The 22,692-nt window shown below is 40.9% G+C and overlaps 1 protein-coding gene across 3 annotated transcripts in view; it reads right to left on the bottom strand.

The window, feature by feature from the left end:
• The window catches only part of CADM2 (cell adhesion molecule 2), a 527,339-nt gene that overhangs the window by 126,337 nt on the left and 378,310 nt on the right, over positions 1-22,692 (bottom strand). For all 3 annotated transcript variants that reach the window (XM_063126769.1, XM_063126771.1, XM_063126770.1), the window contains 2 exons: positions 14,410-14,547; positions 1,493-1,663 (listed from right to left, as the gene is read on the bottom strand). In XM_063126769.1, the coding sequence (XP_062982839.1) occupies positions 1,493-1,663; positions 14,410-14,547 (309 nt within the window). The remainder of the gene's footprint in view (positions 1-1,492; positions 1,664-14,409; positions 14,548-22,692) is intronic.

Genomic DNA, 22,692 nt, shown 5'->3' with positions numbered 1-22,692 from the left:
TCATATGGTCACCCTACCTTAGAGGGGCTGAGCAACGCCAGGTAGAAACTTGAAATTTGCCATGCTGATAGGTCTGGCTGCACAACGTACCAGAAAAAAACTATGTGGCCCCATAGCAGTGGCATAATGCCACCAGCACCATTTAACTAAAAAAATTAAAATTAAAAAGTGCCATGGTGTATCTTCAGAGCACAGGTATATCAGATAAAAGGCCCAAGTCCCGAGTGGCCTTGACCATCCTGGCTCTCTGTCAAAACCTGTTAAATGAAGTTATTATATAGTAAATTATGCCAATAAAGTATTCTGTGTTCTGGCTGCTTTCCTTTTTTCATAATAATAACTTCAGAGCACATGCATACAACAGTTCCCTGCATCCACTAAGATCCGCTTCCCTACTTTCTTAGGTTTGCATCTTATTTAGCTGGTAGAAAGGGTGTCCTTATTGTTTTTGAAGTTTAGATGGTTGCTCTGGCCAAGGCATGATGGGAGTTGTGGACATTTCAGGTAAAACGTTTCAGTTATTTTTTGTGAACCGCCCAGAGAGCTCCGGCTATTGGGCTGTATAGAAATGCAATAAATAAATAAATAAATAAATAAAACAAAAAATTGTGGTTTATCACAAAGCTCTAATTTAAAATATAGTTCTTATTAATACAATTTCCCATTTATTCTAACAAAATAAACTGTCCAGGTTTTAGAAAATCCAGTCTCTAATATCCTTGCTTCTTTTGATGTTTATGAAAATCCATTCACAATGTGTGAAAATATTGGTAGTCGTGGCATTTCCTCCTTCAGAAATAAAACAGCTGGTGTAGGATTTACTATTTTAAAAATATAGATGCCAAATTTCTACATATAGATCTCTATATTTCATATTTGTAGCTTGTATGGAGGTTGTTTGTATTAGTAAACTAGCTGATATGCCTGGCGTTGCTCGGGTCCGTGAATAATGTTTATAACATTTATTTGATAAATAATAAATTCAGGTTTTTCAGTTTGGTTGAGTTAGGGCTCATCTACACCAAGCAAGATATTCCACTATGAAAGCGGTATGAAAGCGGTATATAAAAAGCAGGAGCCACACTACTGCGTTATAGCGGTATTGAAGTGCACTGCAGGATTTATGCTACTGCTTTATAGTGGTACTAAAGTGTACTGACAACTGTTGAGGCCCATGACACATCTACACCAGGCAGGATGTAATACTATGAAAGCAGTATATGGTATGTGTCATGGGCCCCAACAATTGTCAGCGCACTTCAGCCTGGACAGTTTTGTGTAACCTTCTAATAGGTATTTATCAAAATTCAAATTGGGGATGGCAAATGCTATTGTATATAAACCCGTAGGACAATGTTAGGTTTGTCCCAAACAGGAAGAATGTGTTACTCAAAAATCCAAATAATTAATAAAACATATACCTTCAGAAATATAATAGATATTTCTATGCATCTGTACTGACATACATATAAGACATATGCAGCATACTTACAGTGTATTTCTAGAACTTGCATTGCTATCTGAGGTGTGGAGTTCAAGGACTCGTGATCTACTCTGCAACTTACGACTGCACCATCATCACTGCGATCTGCTTTGAAATTCATTGTGCTGCTGACAGTAAATGTTTTCCGATTTGCATCCTCTTCTTTTAAATATTTAACATCTGCAAAAATAAAGTTTGCTATAGTTTAGCACCCTGGTTTGGGATAATAAAAGGCAGAAGAAGACTACAGTACATGAAACCATTTTAAATAGCAAACGGAAAATGCACCTTTCATCATGTTTGCTCACTGTTTCAAAGCAAACAAAGTTCTATTTCCAGACATTCCATTATTTGTCTTACAAAACTACCAATGTTGTCATTCCCAAATGTACACAGACACAGATGGGGAAAGCAATTTCAATATCAACCAAAAGGCAGAACTGTCAGAATGAGATTCTTCTCCTCATTATCTCTGATATAACTAGATTACAATCCAAACAGTCTTTCCCTGAAGCCCATTAAAGAAACAGAATCTCTTTTTCTTAAATCATCTGATTAGGGGTTGTTCTTTTTTTACCCATTTCTGAATGCTTAGGCCAGAAAATAAAATTTTAAAAAGAAATCAAAAGTCTAAAATATTGTTATAAAATATACAAATTTACTAAACATATGCTTTTATTTGCCTTGTTAATAAAGGTTTTGTGCGAAAGGTCTGAGCTTTGGCTAGGAAGGAATATCTTTACCTGTTTATCATGTTCCTTTTTCTGTTCAGCTCAGCTCAGTTTTGTTAACACAGAGGGGAAATGCCTCCCTCTGACTACCATAATCCTATTCACAGACTATGAAATGGGAGGTAGTTATTTTGAGGGCACATAGCTCACTGGCAGTGTCTTTCCACAGTGCATTCTGGTGATACAGGGCAGACAACAGTCTGAAAAGTGCACTGTGACTTTTGCCACCCCTCAAATTTACACTCTGATAACCCTTGGTCTGCAGAGTGGGTTATTTAACCCATCATGGGTTAACGTGTTGTGTGGTGGTCACAGTGTGTTATTTTGGTTGCCTACAGAGCCACTTGGCAAAAGAGTACAAAACTGCTGCCATTGTTCTTCTCCAGCCAGCAGAGCTCTGTTTCCATGATCTGCCTAGCAACCGATTGCACTTGCTGCCTCGATGGCAGCAGCTGGCCAGGCTTGTAATTTTGCCTTGTGTGCATCCTTGCCAGGGGATGCTGTGTATGAAGTTTTGTCCCACTCCTGCAAACTTCCATGGAATTATAGCCGCCTCCTCTTTGGTGAAAAGGTGCTTTTGATCACATGGTTTTGTCAGTATGCAGGGTTTTCAATGGGCCTCATGTGCATCTTTACTAGGTGATGTGGTGTGTGTAGTTTGGTCCTGATCCTGAAAACTTCCAAGTGTTTATCTGCGCCACCCCCCTTTTCAATGCACCTGGGGTTTTCGCTCCGTTATGCGTAATTGTGCAAGGTTTGGGTAGTGCATCAGGTGCCTTCCTGACTAGGGGAGGCTGTTATGAAGTGTGGCCCCAATCCTGCATACTTCCAGCTCTTTAGAGCCATACACCCCCTTGTCGGGTGAAGTTGGAAGCGCTAAATTAACCTCTCCCCTCTCACTGGAATACTGTGGAAGGTTAAAAGAGGCTCCTATGGTGTTGTCAATGGGTGAAACAGCACCACTGCTGGGGCGGTAGGACTGCAGCAGGACAGGAGGCAGGGGGATGACTCAGATTACGCATAGTAGCTTAATAAACTATGCAGAGTAACATTTTTTGCTTGATCATGTGGGGGATAACAGTAGCTTATTTTCAAAATAAGCTACTGTGAGTAGCTTATTAACCCATCAGGGTTTAAAGTGACATCTGAATGCAGTCCTTTCCCCTAAAATACGAAAAAGAAAAAGTCTCCAGAAACTACAAATTTATTGCACTCTGCTTTCATGAAAATAATACATGTTATTAAACCCAGACAAGGAGGTTATTAATCCCAATGGATAATATTTACTGAAGGAACAGATATACCTCACAATCAGTCCTTCACATTCCTTCAGGCATTCCTTCCTTCTGTATTGAGGGTGGGTATCATTATCAACTGGTCCACTTAACCAGTAGTGTACTTTTTGTACTATAAACATAGATTATGAAGTCAAACAAGTGGTTCCTGACTAGGTGCAATAGTGTTGACCCTCCTCTCTCATGTTGTGAAATGAGACTGGAGGCACCTTGAAACACTGTAGTTCCACTGTTATTCAGAAGAAAACACTTCAATGTCAGTAATTCACAATGTTACCAGGGAGTGAATCCAAGAGGAAAGGGACAGACATGTCTCAGATTTAGTTTTGGTAGAAATTGTACAGATGTACAAACCAGGTTGACTGAAATTGTCTTTATCAATGTGAAAGGAAGACATCAATGTGCTTTTGTGACTTTAAATTTCAATCTCTGAACTGCTCTGTCATGGGTGGTGAGATAATACATGTGAGATAATACATGTTAGTATTTTGAACTTAAATTAGGGTATGAGTTTATATAAAATTCTCTCTTTAGTTCTGTTTGAACCTAACCCCAAAGACTTTTCAACTATTTTTTTTTAAAAAAAATGGTTCAGTGTCCCTTGCAGCTGAATGAATTGTGGGGTCATGTCCTTTATTCCAACAGTCCAGCTGAAAAATGTACAAAAGAGATGCTTCATTAGACATATATCCTGATCTGGTAACTTCTGTGGCCACTGGAGCTTTGAAGCTTTGATGAAGCAATCCAAAGTTTTCCTCATTCACTTCAATAGATTTACCTCAGCTCATATATAGAAAAATGTATATACCCTGAAATGAAATGAATGAGGTCACATTTAGGTAGCATCATCCCATCTCTGGATTTACAACACACACACACACACACACACACACACACACACACACACACACACTGCTTTGGATAAGAGTGATAGCATGTTTTGCTGCAGGAATTCAAGATGCAATGAGGGGGAATTCTCTACACAACAAATTTATTCCTGTGATTTTTGTTTACTCCCTCAAAAAGCAACCTTGCAGCCATTTTTCTGCTCATAATGAGTGTCCCTAAAATAAGCTTCAGTAAAAGAACGTGCTACTGAGATTCCATGTGTCCTCAGTGCTCTAATCAAAAGAAGCAAGAATTCAAGTTGTTTCAGCTTTCTAAATAATGCTAGGCCTTATTAAGGGAAGATGACCTACATAAAGCTTGCGATGTACTGTGCTTGTTGTGGTAAATGGTTAACCTGGGAAGAGCTGGGAGAGGAGTCAGGATGGGCAAATAGAAAAAATGTGGTTACACACCAATCCTGCGCAGGTTTATTTAGAAGGAAGTCCCATTTAGGGACAAGCTAGATGTGATGTTAATTGCATAGATTTTCAGTTAGCTCATTCTGGCACATGTTTTAAAGTAAGATCTGAAATAATACATTAACTTTCCAAAGTGTGAACCATTCAGAACCTCTCAATCAGGACTGGAAATTTCACACTTCTGCTATCAGAGGAATTGCTGCTGTTTGTAAAAACCAATGACCAGATTCAGCAAGAAGAATGTGTGCATGCAAATATATGATGTGCATTAGGACTGAAGCAAATGTTTTCTAGATTTTTTTTACATTAAAAAGAGGCTTTCAGAAATTGAAACAAATGTTCCTAATGCCCCCAAAGGCTTAATTTCATGCCTGATCATTTGTTTTCACAGCCCTGACCAGCAGTTGCTTCCTTCACTTATTTTTTTCCTTTTAAAATTGTCCTTCCTCCCAGTATTAGTGATGTTATTAAGAAACATTGCTTTCACTCTGAATTAGTTATGTGGCCCTCACTGACACTGTAACATTACCTAACCTGATTTGGCTATCAGACTTATTGCTAGGAAGAATGGAAATGTTGGGAAGCTGCAGTGAATTGGTGCTACCAAGAGGATCCCTGTGGAGCTGGCCCCTTAATGCCTGGTTACATAGGGAGGAAATGGGCTGCCTGAATGTGTGCTTGTGGAGCAGTGTGTAGGCAGTCTGCATATGTGTCTTCTCTTGGCCGCAACCATATATTTCAGGTAGCTGGATTGAGAGTTCATATGCAGTGCCAATCAGTGTCATCTATGACACTGCAGATTACCTGTTGGGGAAAGTGAATCAACCACACACACACAATTTACATTAACTAGTGATCTGTGTTGATCCACACACTAACATAATTGACAATAATAATAATAATAATAATAATAATAATAATAATAATAATAATAAAAAATTTATTTCTTACCCGCCTCTCCTTTTAGATCGAGGCGGGGAACAACATTAGAACAGGAATCAATACATCTTAAAAATTCATGATTTGACATTGATCTGGATAGGCCTGCCGGAAAAGACTAGTCTTTAAAGCTGCCTTAAAATCACATATAGAGTTAATTTTACGAATCTCCTCCGGCAGGCCATTCCACAATCTGGGGGCGACAGAAGAAAAGGTCCTCTGGGAAAATGATGTCAGCCTAGTTTTAGCTGACTGAAGGAAGTTCACCCCAGAGGACCTGAGTGTGCGGGGCAGACTATATGGGAGAAGGCGATCCCGCAAGTAACCTGGACCCAAACCATTTAGGGCTTTAAAGGTAATGACCAACACTTTGTACTTTGCCCGGAAACTAATTGGCAGCCAGTGGAGTGATTTTAATGTTGGTGTAATGTGGTCACCCCTAGGTGTACCGGTGACCAACCTGGCTGCCATATTTTGAACTAGTTGAAGTTTCCGAACTAGGTACAATGGTAGCCCTATGTAGAGCGCAGTGCAGATGTCAAGCCTTGAGGTTACCAGTGCGTGTACTACTGTCTTTAGGTCTTCTGACTCTAAGAAGGGGCGCAGCTGACTATGAACGTCATCACACGGGGAAATCAAGTTTCCTTACCATTGCTTTGCTGCACTTCATCATTCTTCCCAGAGGGGAAAGAGGAAGTAAAGAAAGACCACGTGGCCCATTCAGAAGCTGTTTTCATCGCTCCGCTTTTCCTGCACACAGCAGGAGATCGCGGCAATTTCCATTTTTAAAAAAGGTCAGATTAAAAGGGTTCTATTGTGCTATGGAAAAACAAGTGGAAGGAGCAGGAGGCGTGCAGGAGGTGGACGACATATTCTAAAGGCTGTGCGCACATCTGTAAGTGGCCAGTCGTCTGATAAACCTCTGTGTAAGCAAAATGTAGTCACAGGTTGACATCTTTGTGCTCAGCATGCACACATCTCTAGGATACTGCCTTTAAGTTTGGAAGTTCAAGGTCCAAGTCACATAAGCACCTGGTAAATGCTCTTCTGTTTGTATGGATGGGTGAGAAATTCATTTCAGTACACTTTTGACTTAAAATGTGTGTGAAAAAAAGTTTTATGTGTAAAGAGCCAAAGCTCATAATCCAATATGGACATGAGTTGGAACAAGCTTCAAGGTGGAAATCGGAGAACCTCAACCAGCTCAAGTTTTGGTGAGTCGCACATCCTTACCTATTTGCCAGCAAAACACCATAACTGTAAGACTGTAGTTCTGCTTTGTACATATACTAGGGCACAAATGCAAAGGATTGGATATTACAAACTTGTTTTGGGTGACGGCTTTCCCACAGATATTTCACTGAAGTAAGCCAGAAATGCATTAGATATGAGCAAGTTTAAATATTTTACATTTGAAGGTATTGAGGGGGGATATGTTGATATGAATTCACAATAATGCATACATTTTTACTTTGAACTACGCAAGGATCCTCAGTCAGGATGAAAACGTGATTTGTACATTTTCCCAGTTCCTTGACAAACCTACTCATGATTCCATTATAAAGCAGCATATAGAACAGACCGATCCTGTCCATCCATCTGTGTGTCGTCATCCCCACCCCACCCCCAGCACCCAACTCCAGATTGGGCCCTCACATAGCAATGCCCATTGGCATTACCACACCAACAAAAGCCTGTGACATTAATGTAATGTAGATCTCTTGAGTTGCAAGCATGGAATAAGCAGAGAGAGTAACCCTAAAAAGATAGCTGTAACGCATCTCATTTATCCAAACAATATGTTGGAAAATTGACAATGACCTGTTCTCAAGCACAGTGCACTGTACCTCACAATGACAAATGCCATGAAGCAATTTTCTGTAACGTATCTGCATAGGTGGGAAAGGATGTGCAGTATTCTGTTAGAAAGCGCCTACTTGGAAATGGAAGGATTGACTTACTGAGTAAATCTACTGTAAGATGACAATACCTTGGGAGCTGAGCTTCAGTCCACAATATCTTATAGTTGATGTACGCTGGGAATTGCACATGCGCATTACTATAACATAGGTGGAAATTGCAAAGGAACAAGAAGCCATTCTCACATATTTAGCTCATTATAGCATATGTATCAGAGAAATAGCTCCTCTGACATATATCATATAACCTGTTAAAATGTTTTAACAAGTACGGTCTCTGGTCATCAGCAACTTGTGTTCAGTCTTTCCATTGTTAATGTCGTTTACACTCCTTTCTTATATCTTACTATATATTTTTCCGCAAATAATAATAACGATGATAATAATAATAATAACAATAATAATAATAATAATAATAATAATAATAGCAATGTAAGAAAATAAGGATGGATTAAAATATTCATATATAAGGTAGTGACAGCAAATTAAAAGGAGGTAATTTATGGAACAGAACACCTTGTATTTTATGTTATTGGATGATGTAAAGAAATCACTGCAGAATATTCACACAAGTAAAAGAACTGACTCCTTGCAGAAGCAGGGGAGGGATGCACAGAGGGAATATTCTGTTAGTAGATGAGAATGTGCTTGGGAATTAGCTGTAGTCAGCCATGCATTGCTTCATGTACAACAGTTCTCTAAGGCTAGAAATTTTAAGCACAGGGAAGAAGAGATGATGAACCCAAAATAATGTCATAGAAGCAAGTCATTTATTTTACTAGTGAATAAAAGATGTCTCCCAGGAATTCTCTCTCAATCTGATAGCTGCAATTCCCACCCTCCCATACCATTGAGTATGCTGGCTAGGACTGATGGAGTTATAGTTCAACAACATCTGGAGGTGTTCGCTATAGGATGACTCATTAATTGAATGAAATGAAATTGTGCCCTCTTTCAGGGCTGTTCCTACCATTAGGCAAAACGAGGCGGTTGTTTCAGGTGGCAAATGCTTGGAGAAAGCAGCAAGGTGTTGGAGATAACATCTTGAGGGCTACATGTTGCCCAGCCTTGATCTAGATGAAACCAAATGTTGCTAGAGTGGAAGAATAAGGAGCTGAGCCAGAAAAATTAGCCATGTCCCTACTGGATATGACTGAAGTAACCAGAACGAAGACTAACCTTTCCTATTTTTCCAAGGAAATTGATAGAACTTCATGGCTAACACATTTTGGGCTCACTTCACAAATCACGGATGCAATTTATCCTCAAGTGGATCTCCAGTACACAAGCCAATTAGTTTAGTGATTTAGCTTGTAGTTTTTGGTGACTTATGGAAGCATGAAAAACAATTTGCCATATCTGCTCCGAAAGACAAAGTTGTGTGTGTGTGTGGGGGGGGTGTCTCTAATGAGCAGGGTGATGAGCCACATTCTCTTTATTTCATTCTGAAAGCAGAAACGGCTGAATGTTCTAAGGCTAACCTTACATGAAAGAACACCACTGTGGTGACATCCAGAAAATAGTGCCATTGGGCCTTATCCTGCCTGCCATGATTTGAGAAAAGTAAAGTTCACTTTTTAATATGTTTAATGCTGCATTTTAAAATTACCTCTATGCTTTTTTGCTGCTCAGTTATTTCTCTTTTAAATGCTGGATTTTTGTTGCTGCTTTTAAAAACAATACTTTTTAATGCATATAGTACGTGGTTTTATCATTGGTTTTATTTTCGCTTTTATTATGTACATCACCCTGAGAGATTTGGCTATAGGGTGATGTACAAATTGAATAAAATGAAATTGGGCAGGGCCTGCCATCTAATCAGGCAAAACCAGGCGGTGGTTTCAGGTGGCAAATGATGGGAGGAGGCAGCAACTGTGTGCCATGTGGCCTACCCTTCAGACCCGAAGCTAGCATGCAGTGGAGAAGCTGTGCCATTGTCAGTGCTGAAGGAAGACTCAGCTTCTGTGCATGGAATGGGGGTGGGGGGACAAAATGTCTTGAGCCAGCCCTTCCCTTTTTAGACAATTATATATAAAAAGACAATTTCAAATAGAAAAGGGTGCCATGGCTGCTGAGCCAGATTCTCTCTGTCCTGATTAAGTGTGCTCATCACACAGTTCAGTATGTAAGATCAACATTGCAGCAGTCTTTAGGGATGATCTATCATGCCCAACCAGAATACTGGAGCGTAAAAGAAGACAGAAAGGGGGGGGGGGGAGCAAAAAAGCAGGAAGCTACTTTTTTTTTTTTACTTTCTAAAACATTTCATTATCCCTAGACTGAGGTGTCTAGGCATTTAAAGATTCAAGCCTGAAGTAAACAGATCTTTTAAAGAATGAGAAAAGAGAGAAAGTAGATTTGAGTGTCCATCCTAAAGGATCTTAATGAGATAGATGCTAGGAATCTTGTGATGAAGCCTGTGGGAAGGAGTTCCCTGAAGATGGTTATTCTTCCTTTTGAAGTGAACTGTGTGTGCGTGCGTGTGCACAACATTTTGCAAAACAGTTGAAACTGTTTATTAACATTTTACTTTCTTAAAGTAGTGTTTCACATACATATATCTCTTTTTCTCTTGTGCAGGGATTTGCAAAACCCTCCCTCCCTTTTCTGCCTCACCAAAAAGGAAAAAGAGATGGCGTGTTTGGGACCCCTATCCTCCCACGCAGATATGCAACTGCCGAGAGAATCCTCAACTGCTGTAGTCTTATGCACACTTTCCTGGGAGTAAGCCCCATTGACCTCTGGGTAGACATTTTGAGCCTGCAATCCTATACCCACCTACCTAGGCATAAGCCCCACTGAGGTCCATGAGACTTCCTTCTGAATAGACATGTATAGGACTGCACTGCTATCCTCACAAGCAATTTATCAATTATTTTCATATGCCTGTTGGCATGCTGATTTAGATCCTAAATGTATTGCATACTATTCCTCAATCAAAGGCACAAAGGCCTAGCTCAGCTAGGCTTGAAAAGGGGAGCAGGTGTGCTGGGATGCACTATTTCTCATCACACTTTCTGATCCAAAATGCAGGCCAGCTTGCTGCAGTTCATCTTAATTTCTCTGTTGAAACCAGCTTGCTACTCCATTGGGTGCAAGGCTATTGTGAATCCTTCTGCACTTTTGCAAAAGGCTAGCTATGCAATTTCTCACAGAGCAAGGCCTAACTTTTTCTTTTCTCTCTTCCCCCCCCCCCCCATCTATTGCTATATTCAGGACACTTACTTGCAGTTGAGAATATGCGATTTTTCACTCCAAAGGCTAAAATCAGGTAAATTAGTTGCCTTGTGAGCATTGGAGTGGCTTTGTCTTGCTCTCCCTTGTGAGAATAAGAATATCATTGTGAAAACTAGTACTGAATTCAACTTTGCTTATTAACTGAGAATGACAAGGTTCTTCCTTTCGCTTGGAGGGAAATGCTGCAGGCGAAGACATACTTTCTATCTCCTGTTCCCCTCTCCGCTTGACCACATGAACTCAGGTACATTTTCATTCTGATGGAATTAATGTTTCTGTCTCTTTCCAATACCATTCTGTAATCTTGATTTTAAGACTTCTCATGACAAGGATGTTAAATAGAACAAAAAAAATTGGGAAATTTCCTTCAGTACTAACTGCAGTATTTTTCTTTTATTTGTTATATTCTGTATGTCAGTCTTTGTTGTATTATGCATTACTCAGTATTAGTGAAACATTAATAGTTGATCTTCTTACTTCTATAACTTTACTTGGAGAAATTTCATGCCTAAGTAATGCCAGACAACTTTGACATACACAGATTCTAATAGAACATTTTAAGGGAAGAGCTAGCTGGAAGCTTTCTTGAAAAGTTGAGGTTCAAAATTGTAACAGCAATGCAATATGATTACTCAAGTTTCTTGCAATGATCAGAATAAGAATGAAATGGTAAAGCAAATGAAGAATCAAGATGACATAAAACAGTACTTTGTATGTCATTAAAAAAATCTAATATTATCAATGTAACAATTCTAAAGAAGAGTTTGTAAAAAATACTGGATCCATAACATTAAAATCTTTTCCCCTTACAATATGTACCGGAATCAGTTATTCATAAGCATGTGCATGTTAAAACTCTTGGAAGTGCAATGTACAGAATGGGATTTGTTCATGCTGGCAGCAAAAATGCCAGTTCTTCTCCAATAGGTAATGCATATTTATCAAGTGATCCAGATAATTATGAACAAGGCCAGCCCAAGACATTTTGCTTCCTGACGAAGTTCAGCAAATGTTGTCCCCACCACACCCCCAAGTCAAGGTAAGTAGCACCCAAAGCCAGCCATGTTATATTGGCACCTGAGGCAGAAAATCCCAAAAGAGCCTTTTCTCTTCCCTGGCAGCAAAATTATATCAGTAATAAATAACTTAACAATTTGCTGCCCTTTTATGACACCCCAAATCATCCGCCTGGGAAGGCCACCTCATTCTGCCCAATGGAAGGGCCGGCCCAAATTCTTTCGCTCCGGGATGCCTAGCTGTTTGAGGAGCTCTACGAGGAGTTGTGCCAATAGTAGGGTGATGTTAGGACATATCCAGATGGCTGTTTTGAAGGAGAATCCAAGGCAGACCTATCTTCTACAGCCAGTGTATTTTGTGAACCGCCCAGAGAGCTTCGGCTATTGGGCGGTATAAAAATGTAATAAATAAATAAATAAATAAATAAAATAAAGTGTATATTGGTGCCTTTATTCCGTGCCAATTCTCTACTTGCTTAATCACGCAAAACAACAGCAAGGAAATCTACTTTCTGGAAATGCCCACATCAAGCAAATGCCTTTATGCTTTAGAGATCACTCTGTTGAGGAGGAAGTATAGTCTTAAAAGGGTTAATGAGCGAAATAAATAAAATATTGTTAGAAAAGGAGCTAATGGATAGCTCAGGAAAAATGGTTTGGGAGACAGATTTGAAAGTACGAATAGGGCAACAGAGCTGGGAGGGACTGTGGAAACAAAGAGTGTTGAGAAGTATGTCAGTGAGAATAAAAGAATTATTTTAAAATTTTGTGGAGGTGGTACCTAACCCCGATTAGATTGAATAAGATAAATAATCAGCATTCAGCAAACTGTTGGAGAGGTTGTGGGGAAAAAGGAACATATTTACATATGTGGTGGGAATGCAAATATGTACAAAGATTATGGAAGATGGTGTTTTCAGAAATTGAGGAAATAGTGGGAACGAAAATAGAACAAACACCAAAGATTGCATTGCTGTCACTATTTGAAGACTTAAAATGTGGAAAAGAAATTAAAGAATTGATATCGAGTTTGCTGACTGCAGCACGATTGATGGTAGCTAGGAACTGGAAGATTCAGGGGGAATATTCTATTGAAGAATGGTATAAAGAAGTTTGGGATATAGCTATTAATGATAAATTGACTTGTGATATTAAGTGGAGGAAAGGTATAACGAAAATAAATGAATTTGAAGGAATTTGGAAACAGTTCCTAATATTTGTGTTTTCTAAGGGAAGTGGGAAACGGCCAGCGGAAGAAAACATGAGATTTTGGAAGCAGGAATAGATCCCGAGGTGGAGGGTGCACTTATATGTTAAGAATGATTATATTTGTAATGATAGGATAGGTTATAGTTAATATTTATTCAATATATATGTAATCAACATTTATTCAAAATGTATGTAGTATGTTGTGTTGTTTTTCTTTTTTGTAAGATGTTTATCTTGTGTGTTAAAATAAAAATAATTAAAAAAAAAAGAGATCACTCTGTTGCGGGGTGTGACAAAGGAGGCATGGTTGGTTGGGATGTGAGAGGGAGCTTTTACTGTGGCCATGCTGAGACTGTGGAACTCCTTGCCACGGGAAGTTCATTTGGCCCAAACTCTCTTGACGTATGGAAGATGTCTTTTATTCTTGCAGCATGTTGGCTTGCTGGACTGAAGTGTTTTAATGACTTTCTTGTGCATTGATCTGATGTTCGTATCACTCGTCTCTGTCTTTTATCACTTGTCTCTGTATTATTTTACTATTTTTATTATTGTTTTGGTGTAATTTTAATTTTAGTCCGCTGGCCTGATTATTGTGCTTACAATAGAAGAGTTGGGTACACACAGACTTATAAAATAAATAATATTGTGAGTTACAGCATGCCTTTGCTGCAGAGCACATATATTGGTCTTCTGAGAGGTCTTCAAGACTTTAGGGTCTGCTTTCTGCTACAAGGAGTAGGCCTGACAAGCCAATTAAGAAACAGACAGCAATTTATCTGGAAACAGACACAACTCTGCCAGTGAGAAACAGAAGTGGTGCTCCCCGCCCCCCACCTATCTAAAGGCAGAAAGCAGCTGAACTGACTAGGGACATGAAAATGTGGGAAAGGAGCAAGGGCAAAGCATACAGGAGCCTGATGTGTTTCTACTCACCCGGTGTGCTGGGCATCTGGGGGGTCAGGTGCATGCCTCATTTATTCATGTGGTGTATATGTTTAGAATTTCTGTGGGAGAATTGTGCTGCGGAGGCTAGGCCAGTGGAGAAAACCTGCAATGACACAGACTTGCCTCCCTTTCCTCAAAGGAATTGGCTTATCCATTTATCTTAGGAGTGTGAGAAATACTTAGTATTTGCTTTCTGACACTCTGTTGATTCCGTTTTGGTTATCTGCAAGGAATGAAATGGTTGCAGTTTTGCAAATCCAATCCACTGATTTACATGTTTAATTAACAATTGTTTCTTATAAATGAAATATACAATTCCAAACAATACCTTTCACCTCTTTGTCATTCTTGAACCATCTGATGTCTGCAGCTGGCTTGCTACCAGACGTTTTGCATGTGAGCTCCATCCTGTCACCTTCCATAACGGGTGAAATAAATCCACTAATTTGAGGAGACTCTGGAACACCTAATGAAAAGCAAACAAATAAATCATAGCATTGCTAACAAGTTACATTAAAAGAAATTAAATGTGTGGAGATGGAAAATGGCACTATTGATAAGAAAAAAAATCTATTCATTCTATTGGTTCTGAAGATAATAAATGCAGGCTACTAGTCATGATGACTATCCAGCATCAGAGGCAGCATGCCTCTGTATACTAATTGCTGAGAAACATAAAAGGGAAAGCGCCTTTGCGCTCATGTCCTTCTTGGGGGCTTCACATGCATTTAAATACATTTTGGGAAGTAAGATACATTGATTGAGAACAAATTCCTTGGAAATTGGAAATGGCATTTTAAAAGATTTACAGTATGAATATAAAGGAGGGAGACTCATAGTAAGCTATATTTGTCCCAATTTAATTAGCTAATAATAAGCTAAAATTCACTGATGTCATTCAGTCTTTTTTTTAGAGCACAGTGTGGTTTTGATCAACCCATATGACCATAATTTATACCCTGTATAAATTATGATTTCATGGACTACATAGAAACAGTGAATTTCCATGCAGACCGTGAAATTGAACTCAGTGTGCAGCTGGAGCTCTGGGACTTTTGTGCACTACAGAAAGATAGGCAAGCAGTTGGAGCAAATCTCGACGCACTAACAGGTTCAGAAGCCTGTAAGGTGATGAGCTGCAGGCCTCTGGGCAGGAGAAAGCATGTTAAGCTAAGACCAGCACTTCCCATTTCCCCCCCTTTACCAACCACTAGACTTAGTATCTGCAGAACCTTTTTTTACTACCTATTTGTCAGTGTGATTTGTCTCTGCATTCTAGTTCTACTATCCTCACTCTACCTTTTTGGGTTTTTGACTCCGTCCCTCCCAATTACAAATCATTTTAAAAAACCAATCCCTTATTCTTCCCCCTCCAAAAAGAAAATGTCCTCATTTGAGGGCACTGAGATGTGGAAAAAGGAGAAAATAGGGATGGAGCATGAGGAAGCAGATATGGTAGGGGAGGGTTTACCAAGGATTGAGATAATTTATAATTAGGGATGCATGGATCAGTCTATTTCTGCTCCATGTTACTTCCATACAATTTCACTCATAATTTCTTTAGATTTCTGCATTAATCTGCAGTTGGGGTGTTTTTTTTAAAAAAAAATCCACACACAAAAATTGCACTTGTGTATATTTTTAAATCTACATTCTCTCAAAAGACACATTTCTGAACATATTTTCTCTCAATATACTTTTTAAAAAACATATTTTGATACAGTTTTTGAGCTGAGAACAGTGCGGCAACATTTGGCAAAGAGCAAAATCTGAGAGATAACTACATTCTGATCCGCACCTTAATGCAGGAGGTGTGGATCTGGTCAGGTCATATTGCAATTAACAGAGACTGAATTCCTCAAGTATCACTACTTATAACATGTGATAAGGTGATAGATGGTGATAGAAATGAAAGATGGATAGGAAGTCTTGATTGAACCAAAGATGGAAAAAGGGTTCCAGTGGTTCTGAGCCAAGAGTCAGTGAAACAGTAGCAGTATATCTAGATACTTGGCAAAGAAGAGAGCTGAAGGGATTTAGATTACAAAAGACAATCCTTGTCGTTAGTTTTCCTCCAGAGGTGCTGAGGGATTCTTAGGGAATGTTCCAAAAAATAAGCAGAATTGTCTAAAATCTTCCATTTTTTTCTATGTGGTTATTCCAGAACACTAGCACCTTATGTCTGAGAAAACTTTTATAGATATTCAATTGTCAATATTGCTCATCATCAATCCCAAATGAAAGGAACAACCAGCTATTTTCCTGTTAGGGTATTTTGCAAAGGTTCCCCACTTCGGTGCAGACTGTCTCCGCTAGAGATTTTGCATCCACCAGTTCCCCATCCAAAGCCCAGCATGGGCTAAGTATTGTGCATTATGCTTATCAGCTCCCACTAAAAGGTCAGGCCTAGGTTAAGTATTCTGAATCTTACCAAGCTATTCCTCATCAATTTCCCAGAATGATGATGTGCATTGCTGCTGAGAATAATGCTGGATATTTTGCTTAACCAGTTGGCCAATTAAAGGACAGACTACTAGATACTGTGCTGGGGGATGTCTATTCGGGTTCTTTACCCCAGCCTAAATACGCAGCTTTGCGTTTCAGGGCACATGACGCAGCCGTCCATTCGCCACAGCGCCAGGTTTTTAACGCGATAATGCGCATATTCGTAGTTGCGATTTACCGCGATTTTTAGAACATCTGAGTTTGCACCATGCTATACTTATGTGTCATTGGGGAAGTTAAATCGCATTTTTACATGTGGCCGTAGCTTTGAGGGCAGGACAAAGTGATTGGCCGATTTCCCACCTTCCCACCTATCACATCCTCCTCTGGCTCCCTCGTTCCTTCCCGCCATTTTCATTGTGACTTATATGATTATGCGGAGCTCCGCAAATAGAGTTTACACTATTAAAACAAAGAGGGGAGAATGGGCAGCCAGAGGGAGGAGATGTGTTCAGTTCCCCTCTCGCTCGTCGGAGAAAAGCTCAGTGTGTTTAAATGCTACATCCCCCTGAGCTAACCGCCTCTCCACCTGTGCCCTGCGCTTCTCCTGCTTTTGGGAAACCTTTTCTTTTTGGAGGGTTGTCCTTTGCAACGTGCTGCTTTCCACCCCTCTCGCATCCTCCTCTGCTGCCTCGTTCCTCCCACCCCCACCCGAGATCCACAGATAAAATTTATAGCTTCACTCATCTGTGCTCCATATCATTGTATGTGCATATGTGCACATTAATAACTGCACTACAAAAAGAATTTCAGGAGATAAATTGCTGTTGCTGCTTCAGTGTGACACTCTTTGCCTAGATTCGAATCAATGAAAATTCAAGTTTATATTCAATGAGGAGCAATCCCATTGTCATATAGATGGGGGCCTGGATTATTTCTCATAATTTCTCTCCCTAGCAGAACCAACAACAATTTTGCAAACCTGTTGCTTGTTGACAAATGAAATGGCTCATGTTGAAGGGGAAGGATATCTGATCAATGCCATCAGAAGGGAGAGAACAGAGGTATAAAGCATTTTTTTTTGGTGAACACAGAAGAGTGGAGAAAATGTGTGACATGATAAATAAGGACAGAGTGCATCAAAATAGAGAACAACGGTGAGTAGAAAAATAAAAACAAGAGCCGTTGGTAATAACAGGGGAGACCACAAGCAGCAGTGGCAAATAGAATAGATTATAAGGCACAAGCAGTCAAACAGAGCACGCTAGGCAGAGTGGGCCAACCCACAAGCCAGACTTCAGAAACAAAGAATACTCTCACTAACACCTGGCGCTCAGTGTCTAACATTCATTCAGACTGGAGAAGCATCTTCCAGGCACAAAAGATGTAACTCACAGCCCAATGCAGATTTAGACAACAGCACAATTACAAAAAGGGGTCAAATCCTACCAAACCTTGCAATAAATTTGTAGGGAAATTTTAAATAAATGGGGTGGGGTGGGGGAATTGAATGCAAGCCTAAGTGCAGTTAATAGAGATCAAGTGCCATTGAACTTTGGAGCGTTTACTTCTGAGTAAACATACTTAGCATTGTATTGCCAATAGTCAAGGTGGTAAGGAATGCATTCTCTGATCATCATTTTTATCTTCTTACACAAGATGAATGGGTTGATGCTCTTTTTAGAATTGCGTTCTTGTGATGCATGGACTTTCATCACTAGACAAAAGGCAGGTATCCCTGCGATTTTTACTTGCATCATGCCTTCTCCTTCAGCTCGTTTACTTCAATCAAAATTCATAGCTAACTGATTATCCCTGAGCAACAGTCAACGTGAAAGAAACAATGGAATTTTTGTGTGATATCTTATGTTATCCTTAATAACACCGCTAACATTAAAATCTAATAATGCAAAAGAATGAAAAGGTGATTGATATATAGAAATTTCCAAGATAATTAAAAAGATGGCACAAACGCATTACAAGACGAAAGATTTTCAATGGATTCAATAATTGCTCTTAAATTACAAAAATTATAAAACTACAGCTCAATAAATGCCTTTTTAATATTGCTATATCCTTTCTCTAGAGACAAAATAGATGATATGGGGTGGGAGAGAGAGGGATATTACCCATTGAATTTAAAGGCCACCTGTTGTTGTTTATTATTATCTTAAGATGTGCTTCTTTAGATTTAAAACTAACCTGCGTTTGTCTTTATCTTGGAATACTCTGTCCTGAGTTGGCTCCCCCTCCCCTTTAACGTCAAACTGGTAAAATAGGCTCAGTGGAACTAGCAGAGGCACATATTTCATATCCTAGGCACAAAAGCAATTCCCTGGCTGGATTAAGTTTAATATTACCGGCACACAGAACATTTTACATCAGCCTTATTAAATTCAACTCTCACCTTACTATATACAAAGAGCCAAAAACACAGGAAAACTGAAAAAAGGAACAAAAAAGAAAAGGCCAGGAAACATGCAAACCTCAGGGGCAACCTCTCAGATCCAGAGATCCTCATGCACAATAGCAGCTTATGTATAAGTTGCTATGCAGAAAGATCTTTCCCTTCGTCTGACCAGATGGGCAGTGGAGTCACCTTTGGCATTGCTAGCATATTGGAGATGGAGAGGTAGCTGTAATCAGTCCTCTTATTCTCTATGGATGTTATCAGTCCAATAGCACACCTGCAGTGCTGGAGCACCATGTGTTCTCTCTCTCTCTCTCTCTCTCTCTCTCTCTCTCTCTCTCTCTCTCTCTCTCTCTCATGCACACACACGGGAGAGCAGGATGGCATCAGAAGACCATATACCCTATTTCTTCAATTCTCACACTTTTTTCCCCATATAAACATCTCTAAAAATGGGGTGCGTCTTAGAATTGCAGGTGTGTCTTAGGGTGTTTTTTTTTCTGTTGGTGGAACTGAAATTAGTGTGAGTCTTACAATCGATGGTGTCTTACAATCGAAGAAATATGATAAGAACGTCTGATATCATACGTAGATTACCCTTGGTGGTTTAAGGTGCCAATTTTAAAACATATTAGGCACAAGGGTCTATCTTTATTTAATTATTTTTTAAAAAGAGATCTTAAGCAATTTTAGGTGTATGCTATTGACAACCACAGATACAAACATTCATGGATTTTCATGAATCTTGATGTCTCAAATATTTTCTGTAGGGCTGTACTCCGCTTCTCCTCAGACCGGAGAAGCAGAAGCGGATTGGGGTGCTTCGCCTCCCCTTAAGGCGGAGGCAAAGAGGATTGGGGGAGCAGCGGAGTGGATTGAGGTGAAGGTGGATCCTTCGCTTCGATCCGGAGCTCTGCAAAAAAGGGAAAGGGGGTTTACTTGGCCCTGCCGCTGCCGCCTCCTATTTGAGTCCTCAGGCTCAGTTGAAGCAGCTGCAGGGCTGCGGACGGCCGCAGGTAAGGGGGAGGAAGGAGGGGGTGGTTACCTGGTCCTGCCACCGCTGCCTGTGTGGCAACGGCGGCAGAGCCAGGTAAGGGGGCAAGGGGGAGGGGGCTCTTATCTGCATCTATCCGCGGCCCCGCAGCTTCTTCAACTGAGCCTGAGGACTCAAACAGGAAGACAACCTGGTCTTCCTGTTTGAGTCCTAGGGCTCAGTTGAAGCAGCCGCGGGACCGCGGACGGATGCAGGTAAGGGGGAGGAAGGAGGGGGTTTACCTGGCCCTGCCGCCGTTGCCTGTGCGGCGACGGCAGCAGAGCCAGGTAAGGGGGCAAGGGGGAGGGGATCTTACCTGCATCCGTCATGGCCCGTTGCTGGCTTCACTAGAGCCCGCGGCTCAACCCAAAAGTGTAGGCCGCAAGCGGGGCCTACAGTTCCTTGTTGAGCCATGGGCTCTAGTGAAGCTGGCAGCAGGCCGAGACGGAAGCAGGTAAGGGGGAGGAGGGAGGGGGGCCTTACCTAGTGCCGCCCCCCGCTGCTGCGGAGCTCTGATTCGGAGCCAGAGCTCTGCAGCAGAGCAGAGCAGACCCTAGGCGGATCAAGGCGGGGCGGGCCTGATCCGCAATTTGCAATTGCGGATCGGCAATTTGCGGATCGGGAGCAGGGCGGAGTGGGGGGTCCGTGCACAGCCGTAATTTTTTGGACTACTTAGAACAATATTTTGCTGTATATTGGTTCCTGAAGTGCTGTGAAAAGTGTCAGAATATTTAGAAGTTAAAAAGCCAGCTACCCCAATTAAAATGTGCATTTATGGAGCAAAAGACACGATGGAATATAACAAAACAGAGTAGAGGTTCTTACTGTCATTTGATTTAACACACTGTTCTCTCTCTCTCTGCCCTACATAGTGTAAGTTGAGAAAATGAGTGTGCACAACACAGATAATTTAAGCTTTGGTCCTTTGATTGTAAAAAGAATCATGTTGGCTTTCAGGAACACTTCTGTGATGCTACTGAAGTGTTGGAGTTGTCAAGAATAGACTCATCATTCCTGAATCAACTCATACATCATCTTTACATATTCTGAGAAGCAGTGAAAGGAGTATGCATCAACAACTTGGACTTGCACTACTCATATTTCTGAGCAATGTGCTTGGTGGCCCACAGCCATAGACCAGGGGCTTATCTACACCAAGCAGGATATTCCACTATGAAAGCGGTATGAAAGCAGTATATAAAAGGCAGGAGCCAGACTACTGCTTTATAGTGGTACTGAAGTGCACTGACAACTGTTGGGGCCCATGACACATCTACACCAAGCAGGATACAACGCTATGAAAGTGGTTTGAAAGTAGTATATGGTATATGTCAATGGGCCCCAACAGTTGTCAGTGCACATCAATACCACTATAAAGCAGTAGTGTGGCTCCTGCCTTTTATATACTGCTTTCATAGCACTTTAATAGTGTGTCATACCCGGTGTGGGTATGGAGTCAGGGGATGAGGAGTTGGAGGAACCTGGACCCTGTGCCGAAGAGTTCAGCCCAGGGGAAGTGGAACCGGTGCCAGCAGAGGTTCCTGCCAATCTAGGGAAACCGGAGGAGGAAGAGCCAAGCACAAGTGTACCAGCAGGGAGCGTTGCCAAGCCAGACAATCAGGAGGAAGAGCCAGACTTACTTGCCCCGTCGTTCAGTCAGCAGCGCGCGGAAAAGGAAGCCAGGCGCTGCTCCCACAGGCTTTATCTAAAACACCGAGCAATCAAGGAACAGCTGGGAGCAGCTGTGGCTAGCATAAATACGGGGCAGGGAGCAGGGGAGAGTTTGTCAGAGGTTAACTGATTTCCCTGGCAAAAGCTCTGGTCTTTGGTGCCTGTGACTTCTCTGCCTGTTTGCTCGGATTCCTGTCTTGACTTTGGACCTGTTCCTGACCACGTTGCCTGCTCTCGTCTTGCTGAACCTTGGACTGCCCCTGGACCACGTTGCTTGCCCAAGCCCTTGACCACGGACTTGCTCCTGACCAACCTGCTTTTTGTAAGCTTGGACTCTTGCCTAGTATTGTCCCAGTTGTTCCCAGTTACGTCTCTCTCTGCTCCAGTTTATGTCTACTGTTTGAAACCCTGTATCTGCGGCTCCCTCGTTAGTTATCATAAAGACCATTTGCATTCCCTTCAGTTCTCCAGCTGGTTATTTATTGTCGGCAACTGGCAGCTTTCCCGGACATAGTGGAATATTTTGTTTGATGTAGATGAGCCCCAGCTCAGACTGTTTGTCCTTCTACCCCAGCATTGTATATTCTGACTAGTAACAGTTCTGCAGGTTCTTTCACCTCACCTGCTACCTGATCTTTTTAATAGAATATACCAGGGATTGAAGATGGGATCTTCTGCATGCTAAGCAGGTGCTCTGCCACTCAGCTAAGGTCCCTGCTCACCTTCCAAAGCTCAAGTTAAGTGAGTTAAACATACTAGTGTACTTCTGTTCTAGGAGATTCCCAAGATCACCATTTGTACATTGCTCAGAAGCATCAAAAGTAGATGGAGTAGTCACAAATCTGTTTTTGCTAGCCCATAGTGCATACTTATTGCACAGGTCTGGCTTGTTCTTCATTGCAAGAATGAACACAGCTTCTCCACAAGCTCATGCACTTCCCCTTTGCCTTCTTCTTCCTGTGGTTCCACAAGGAGGAATTTGGAAGCTTTCAGTTCTCTTTTTCATGCCATGTTATCCAAAGCCAGACAAACAGCAGTTAATCTTAACTATG

This window comes from Elgaria multicarinata, chromosome 5, assembly GCF_023053635.1.
Source record: "Elgaria multicarinata webbii isolate HBS135686 ecotype San Diego chromosome 5, rElgMul1.1.pri, whole genome shotgun sequence".
Classification (NCBI taxonomy): Eukaryota; Metazoa; Chordata; class Lepidosauria; order Squamata; family Anguidae; genus Elgaria; species Elgaria multicarinata.
This window is presented reverse-complemented; position numbering and strand designations above follow the sequence as displayed.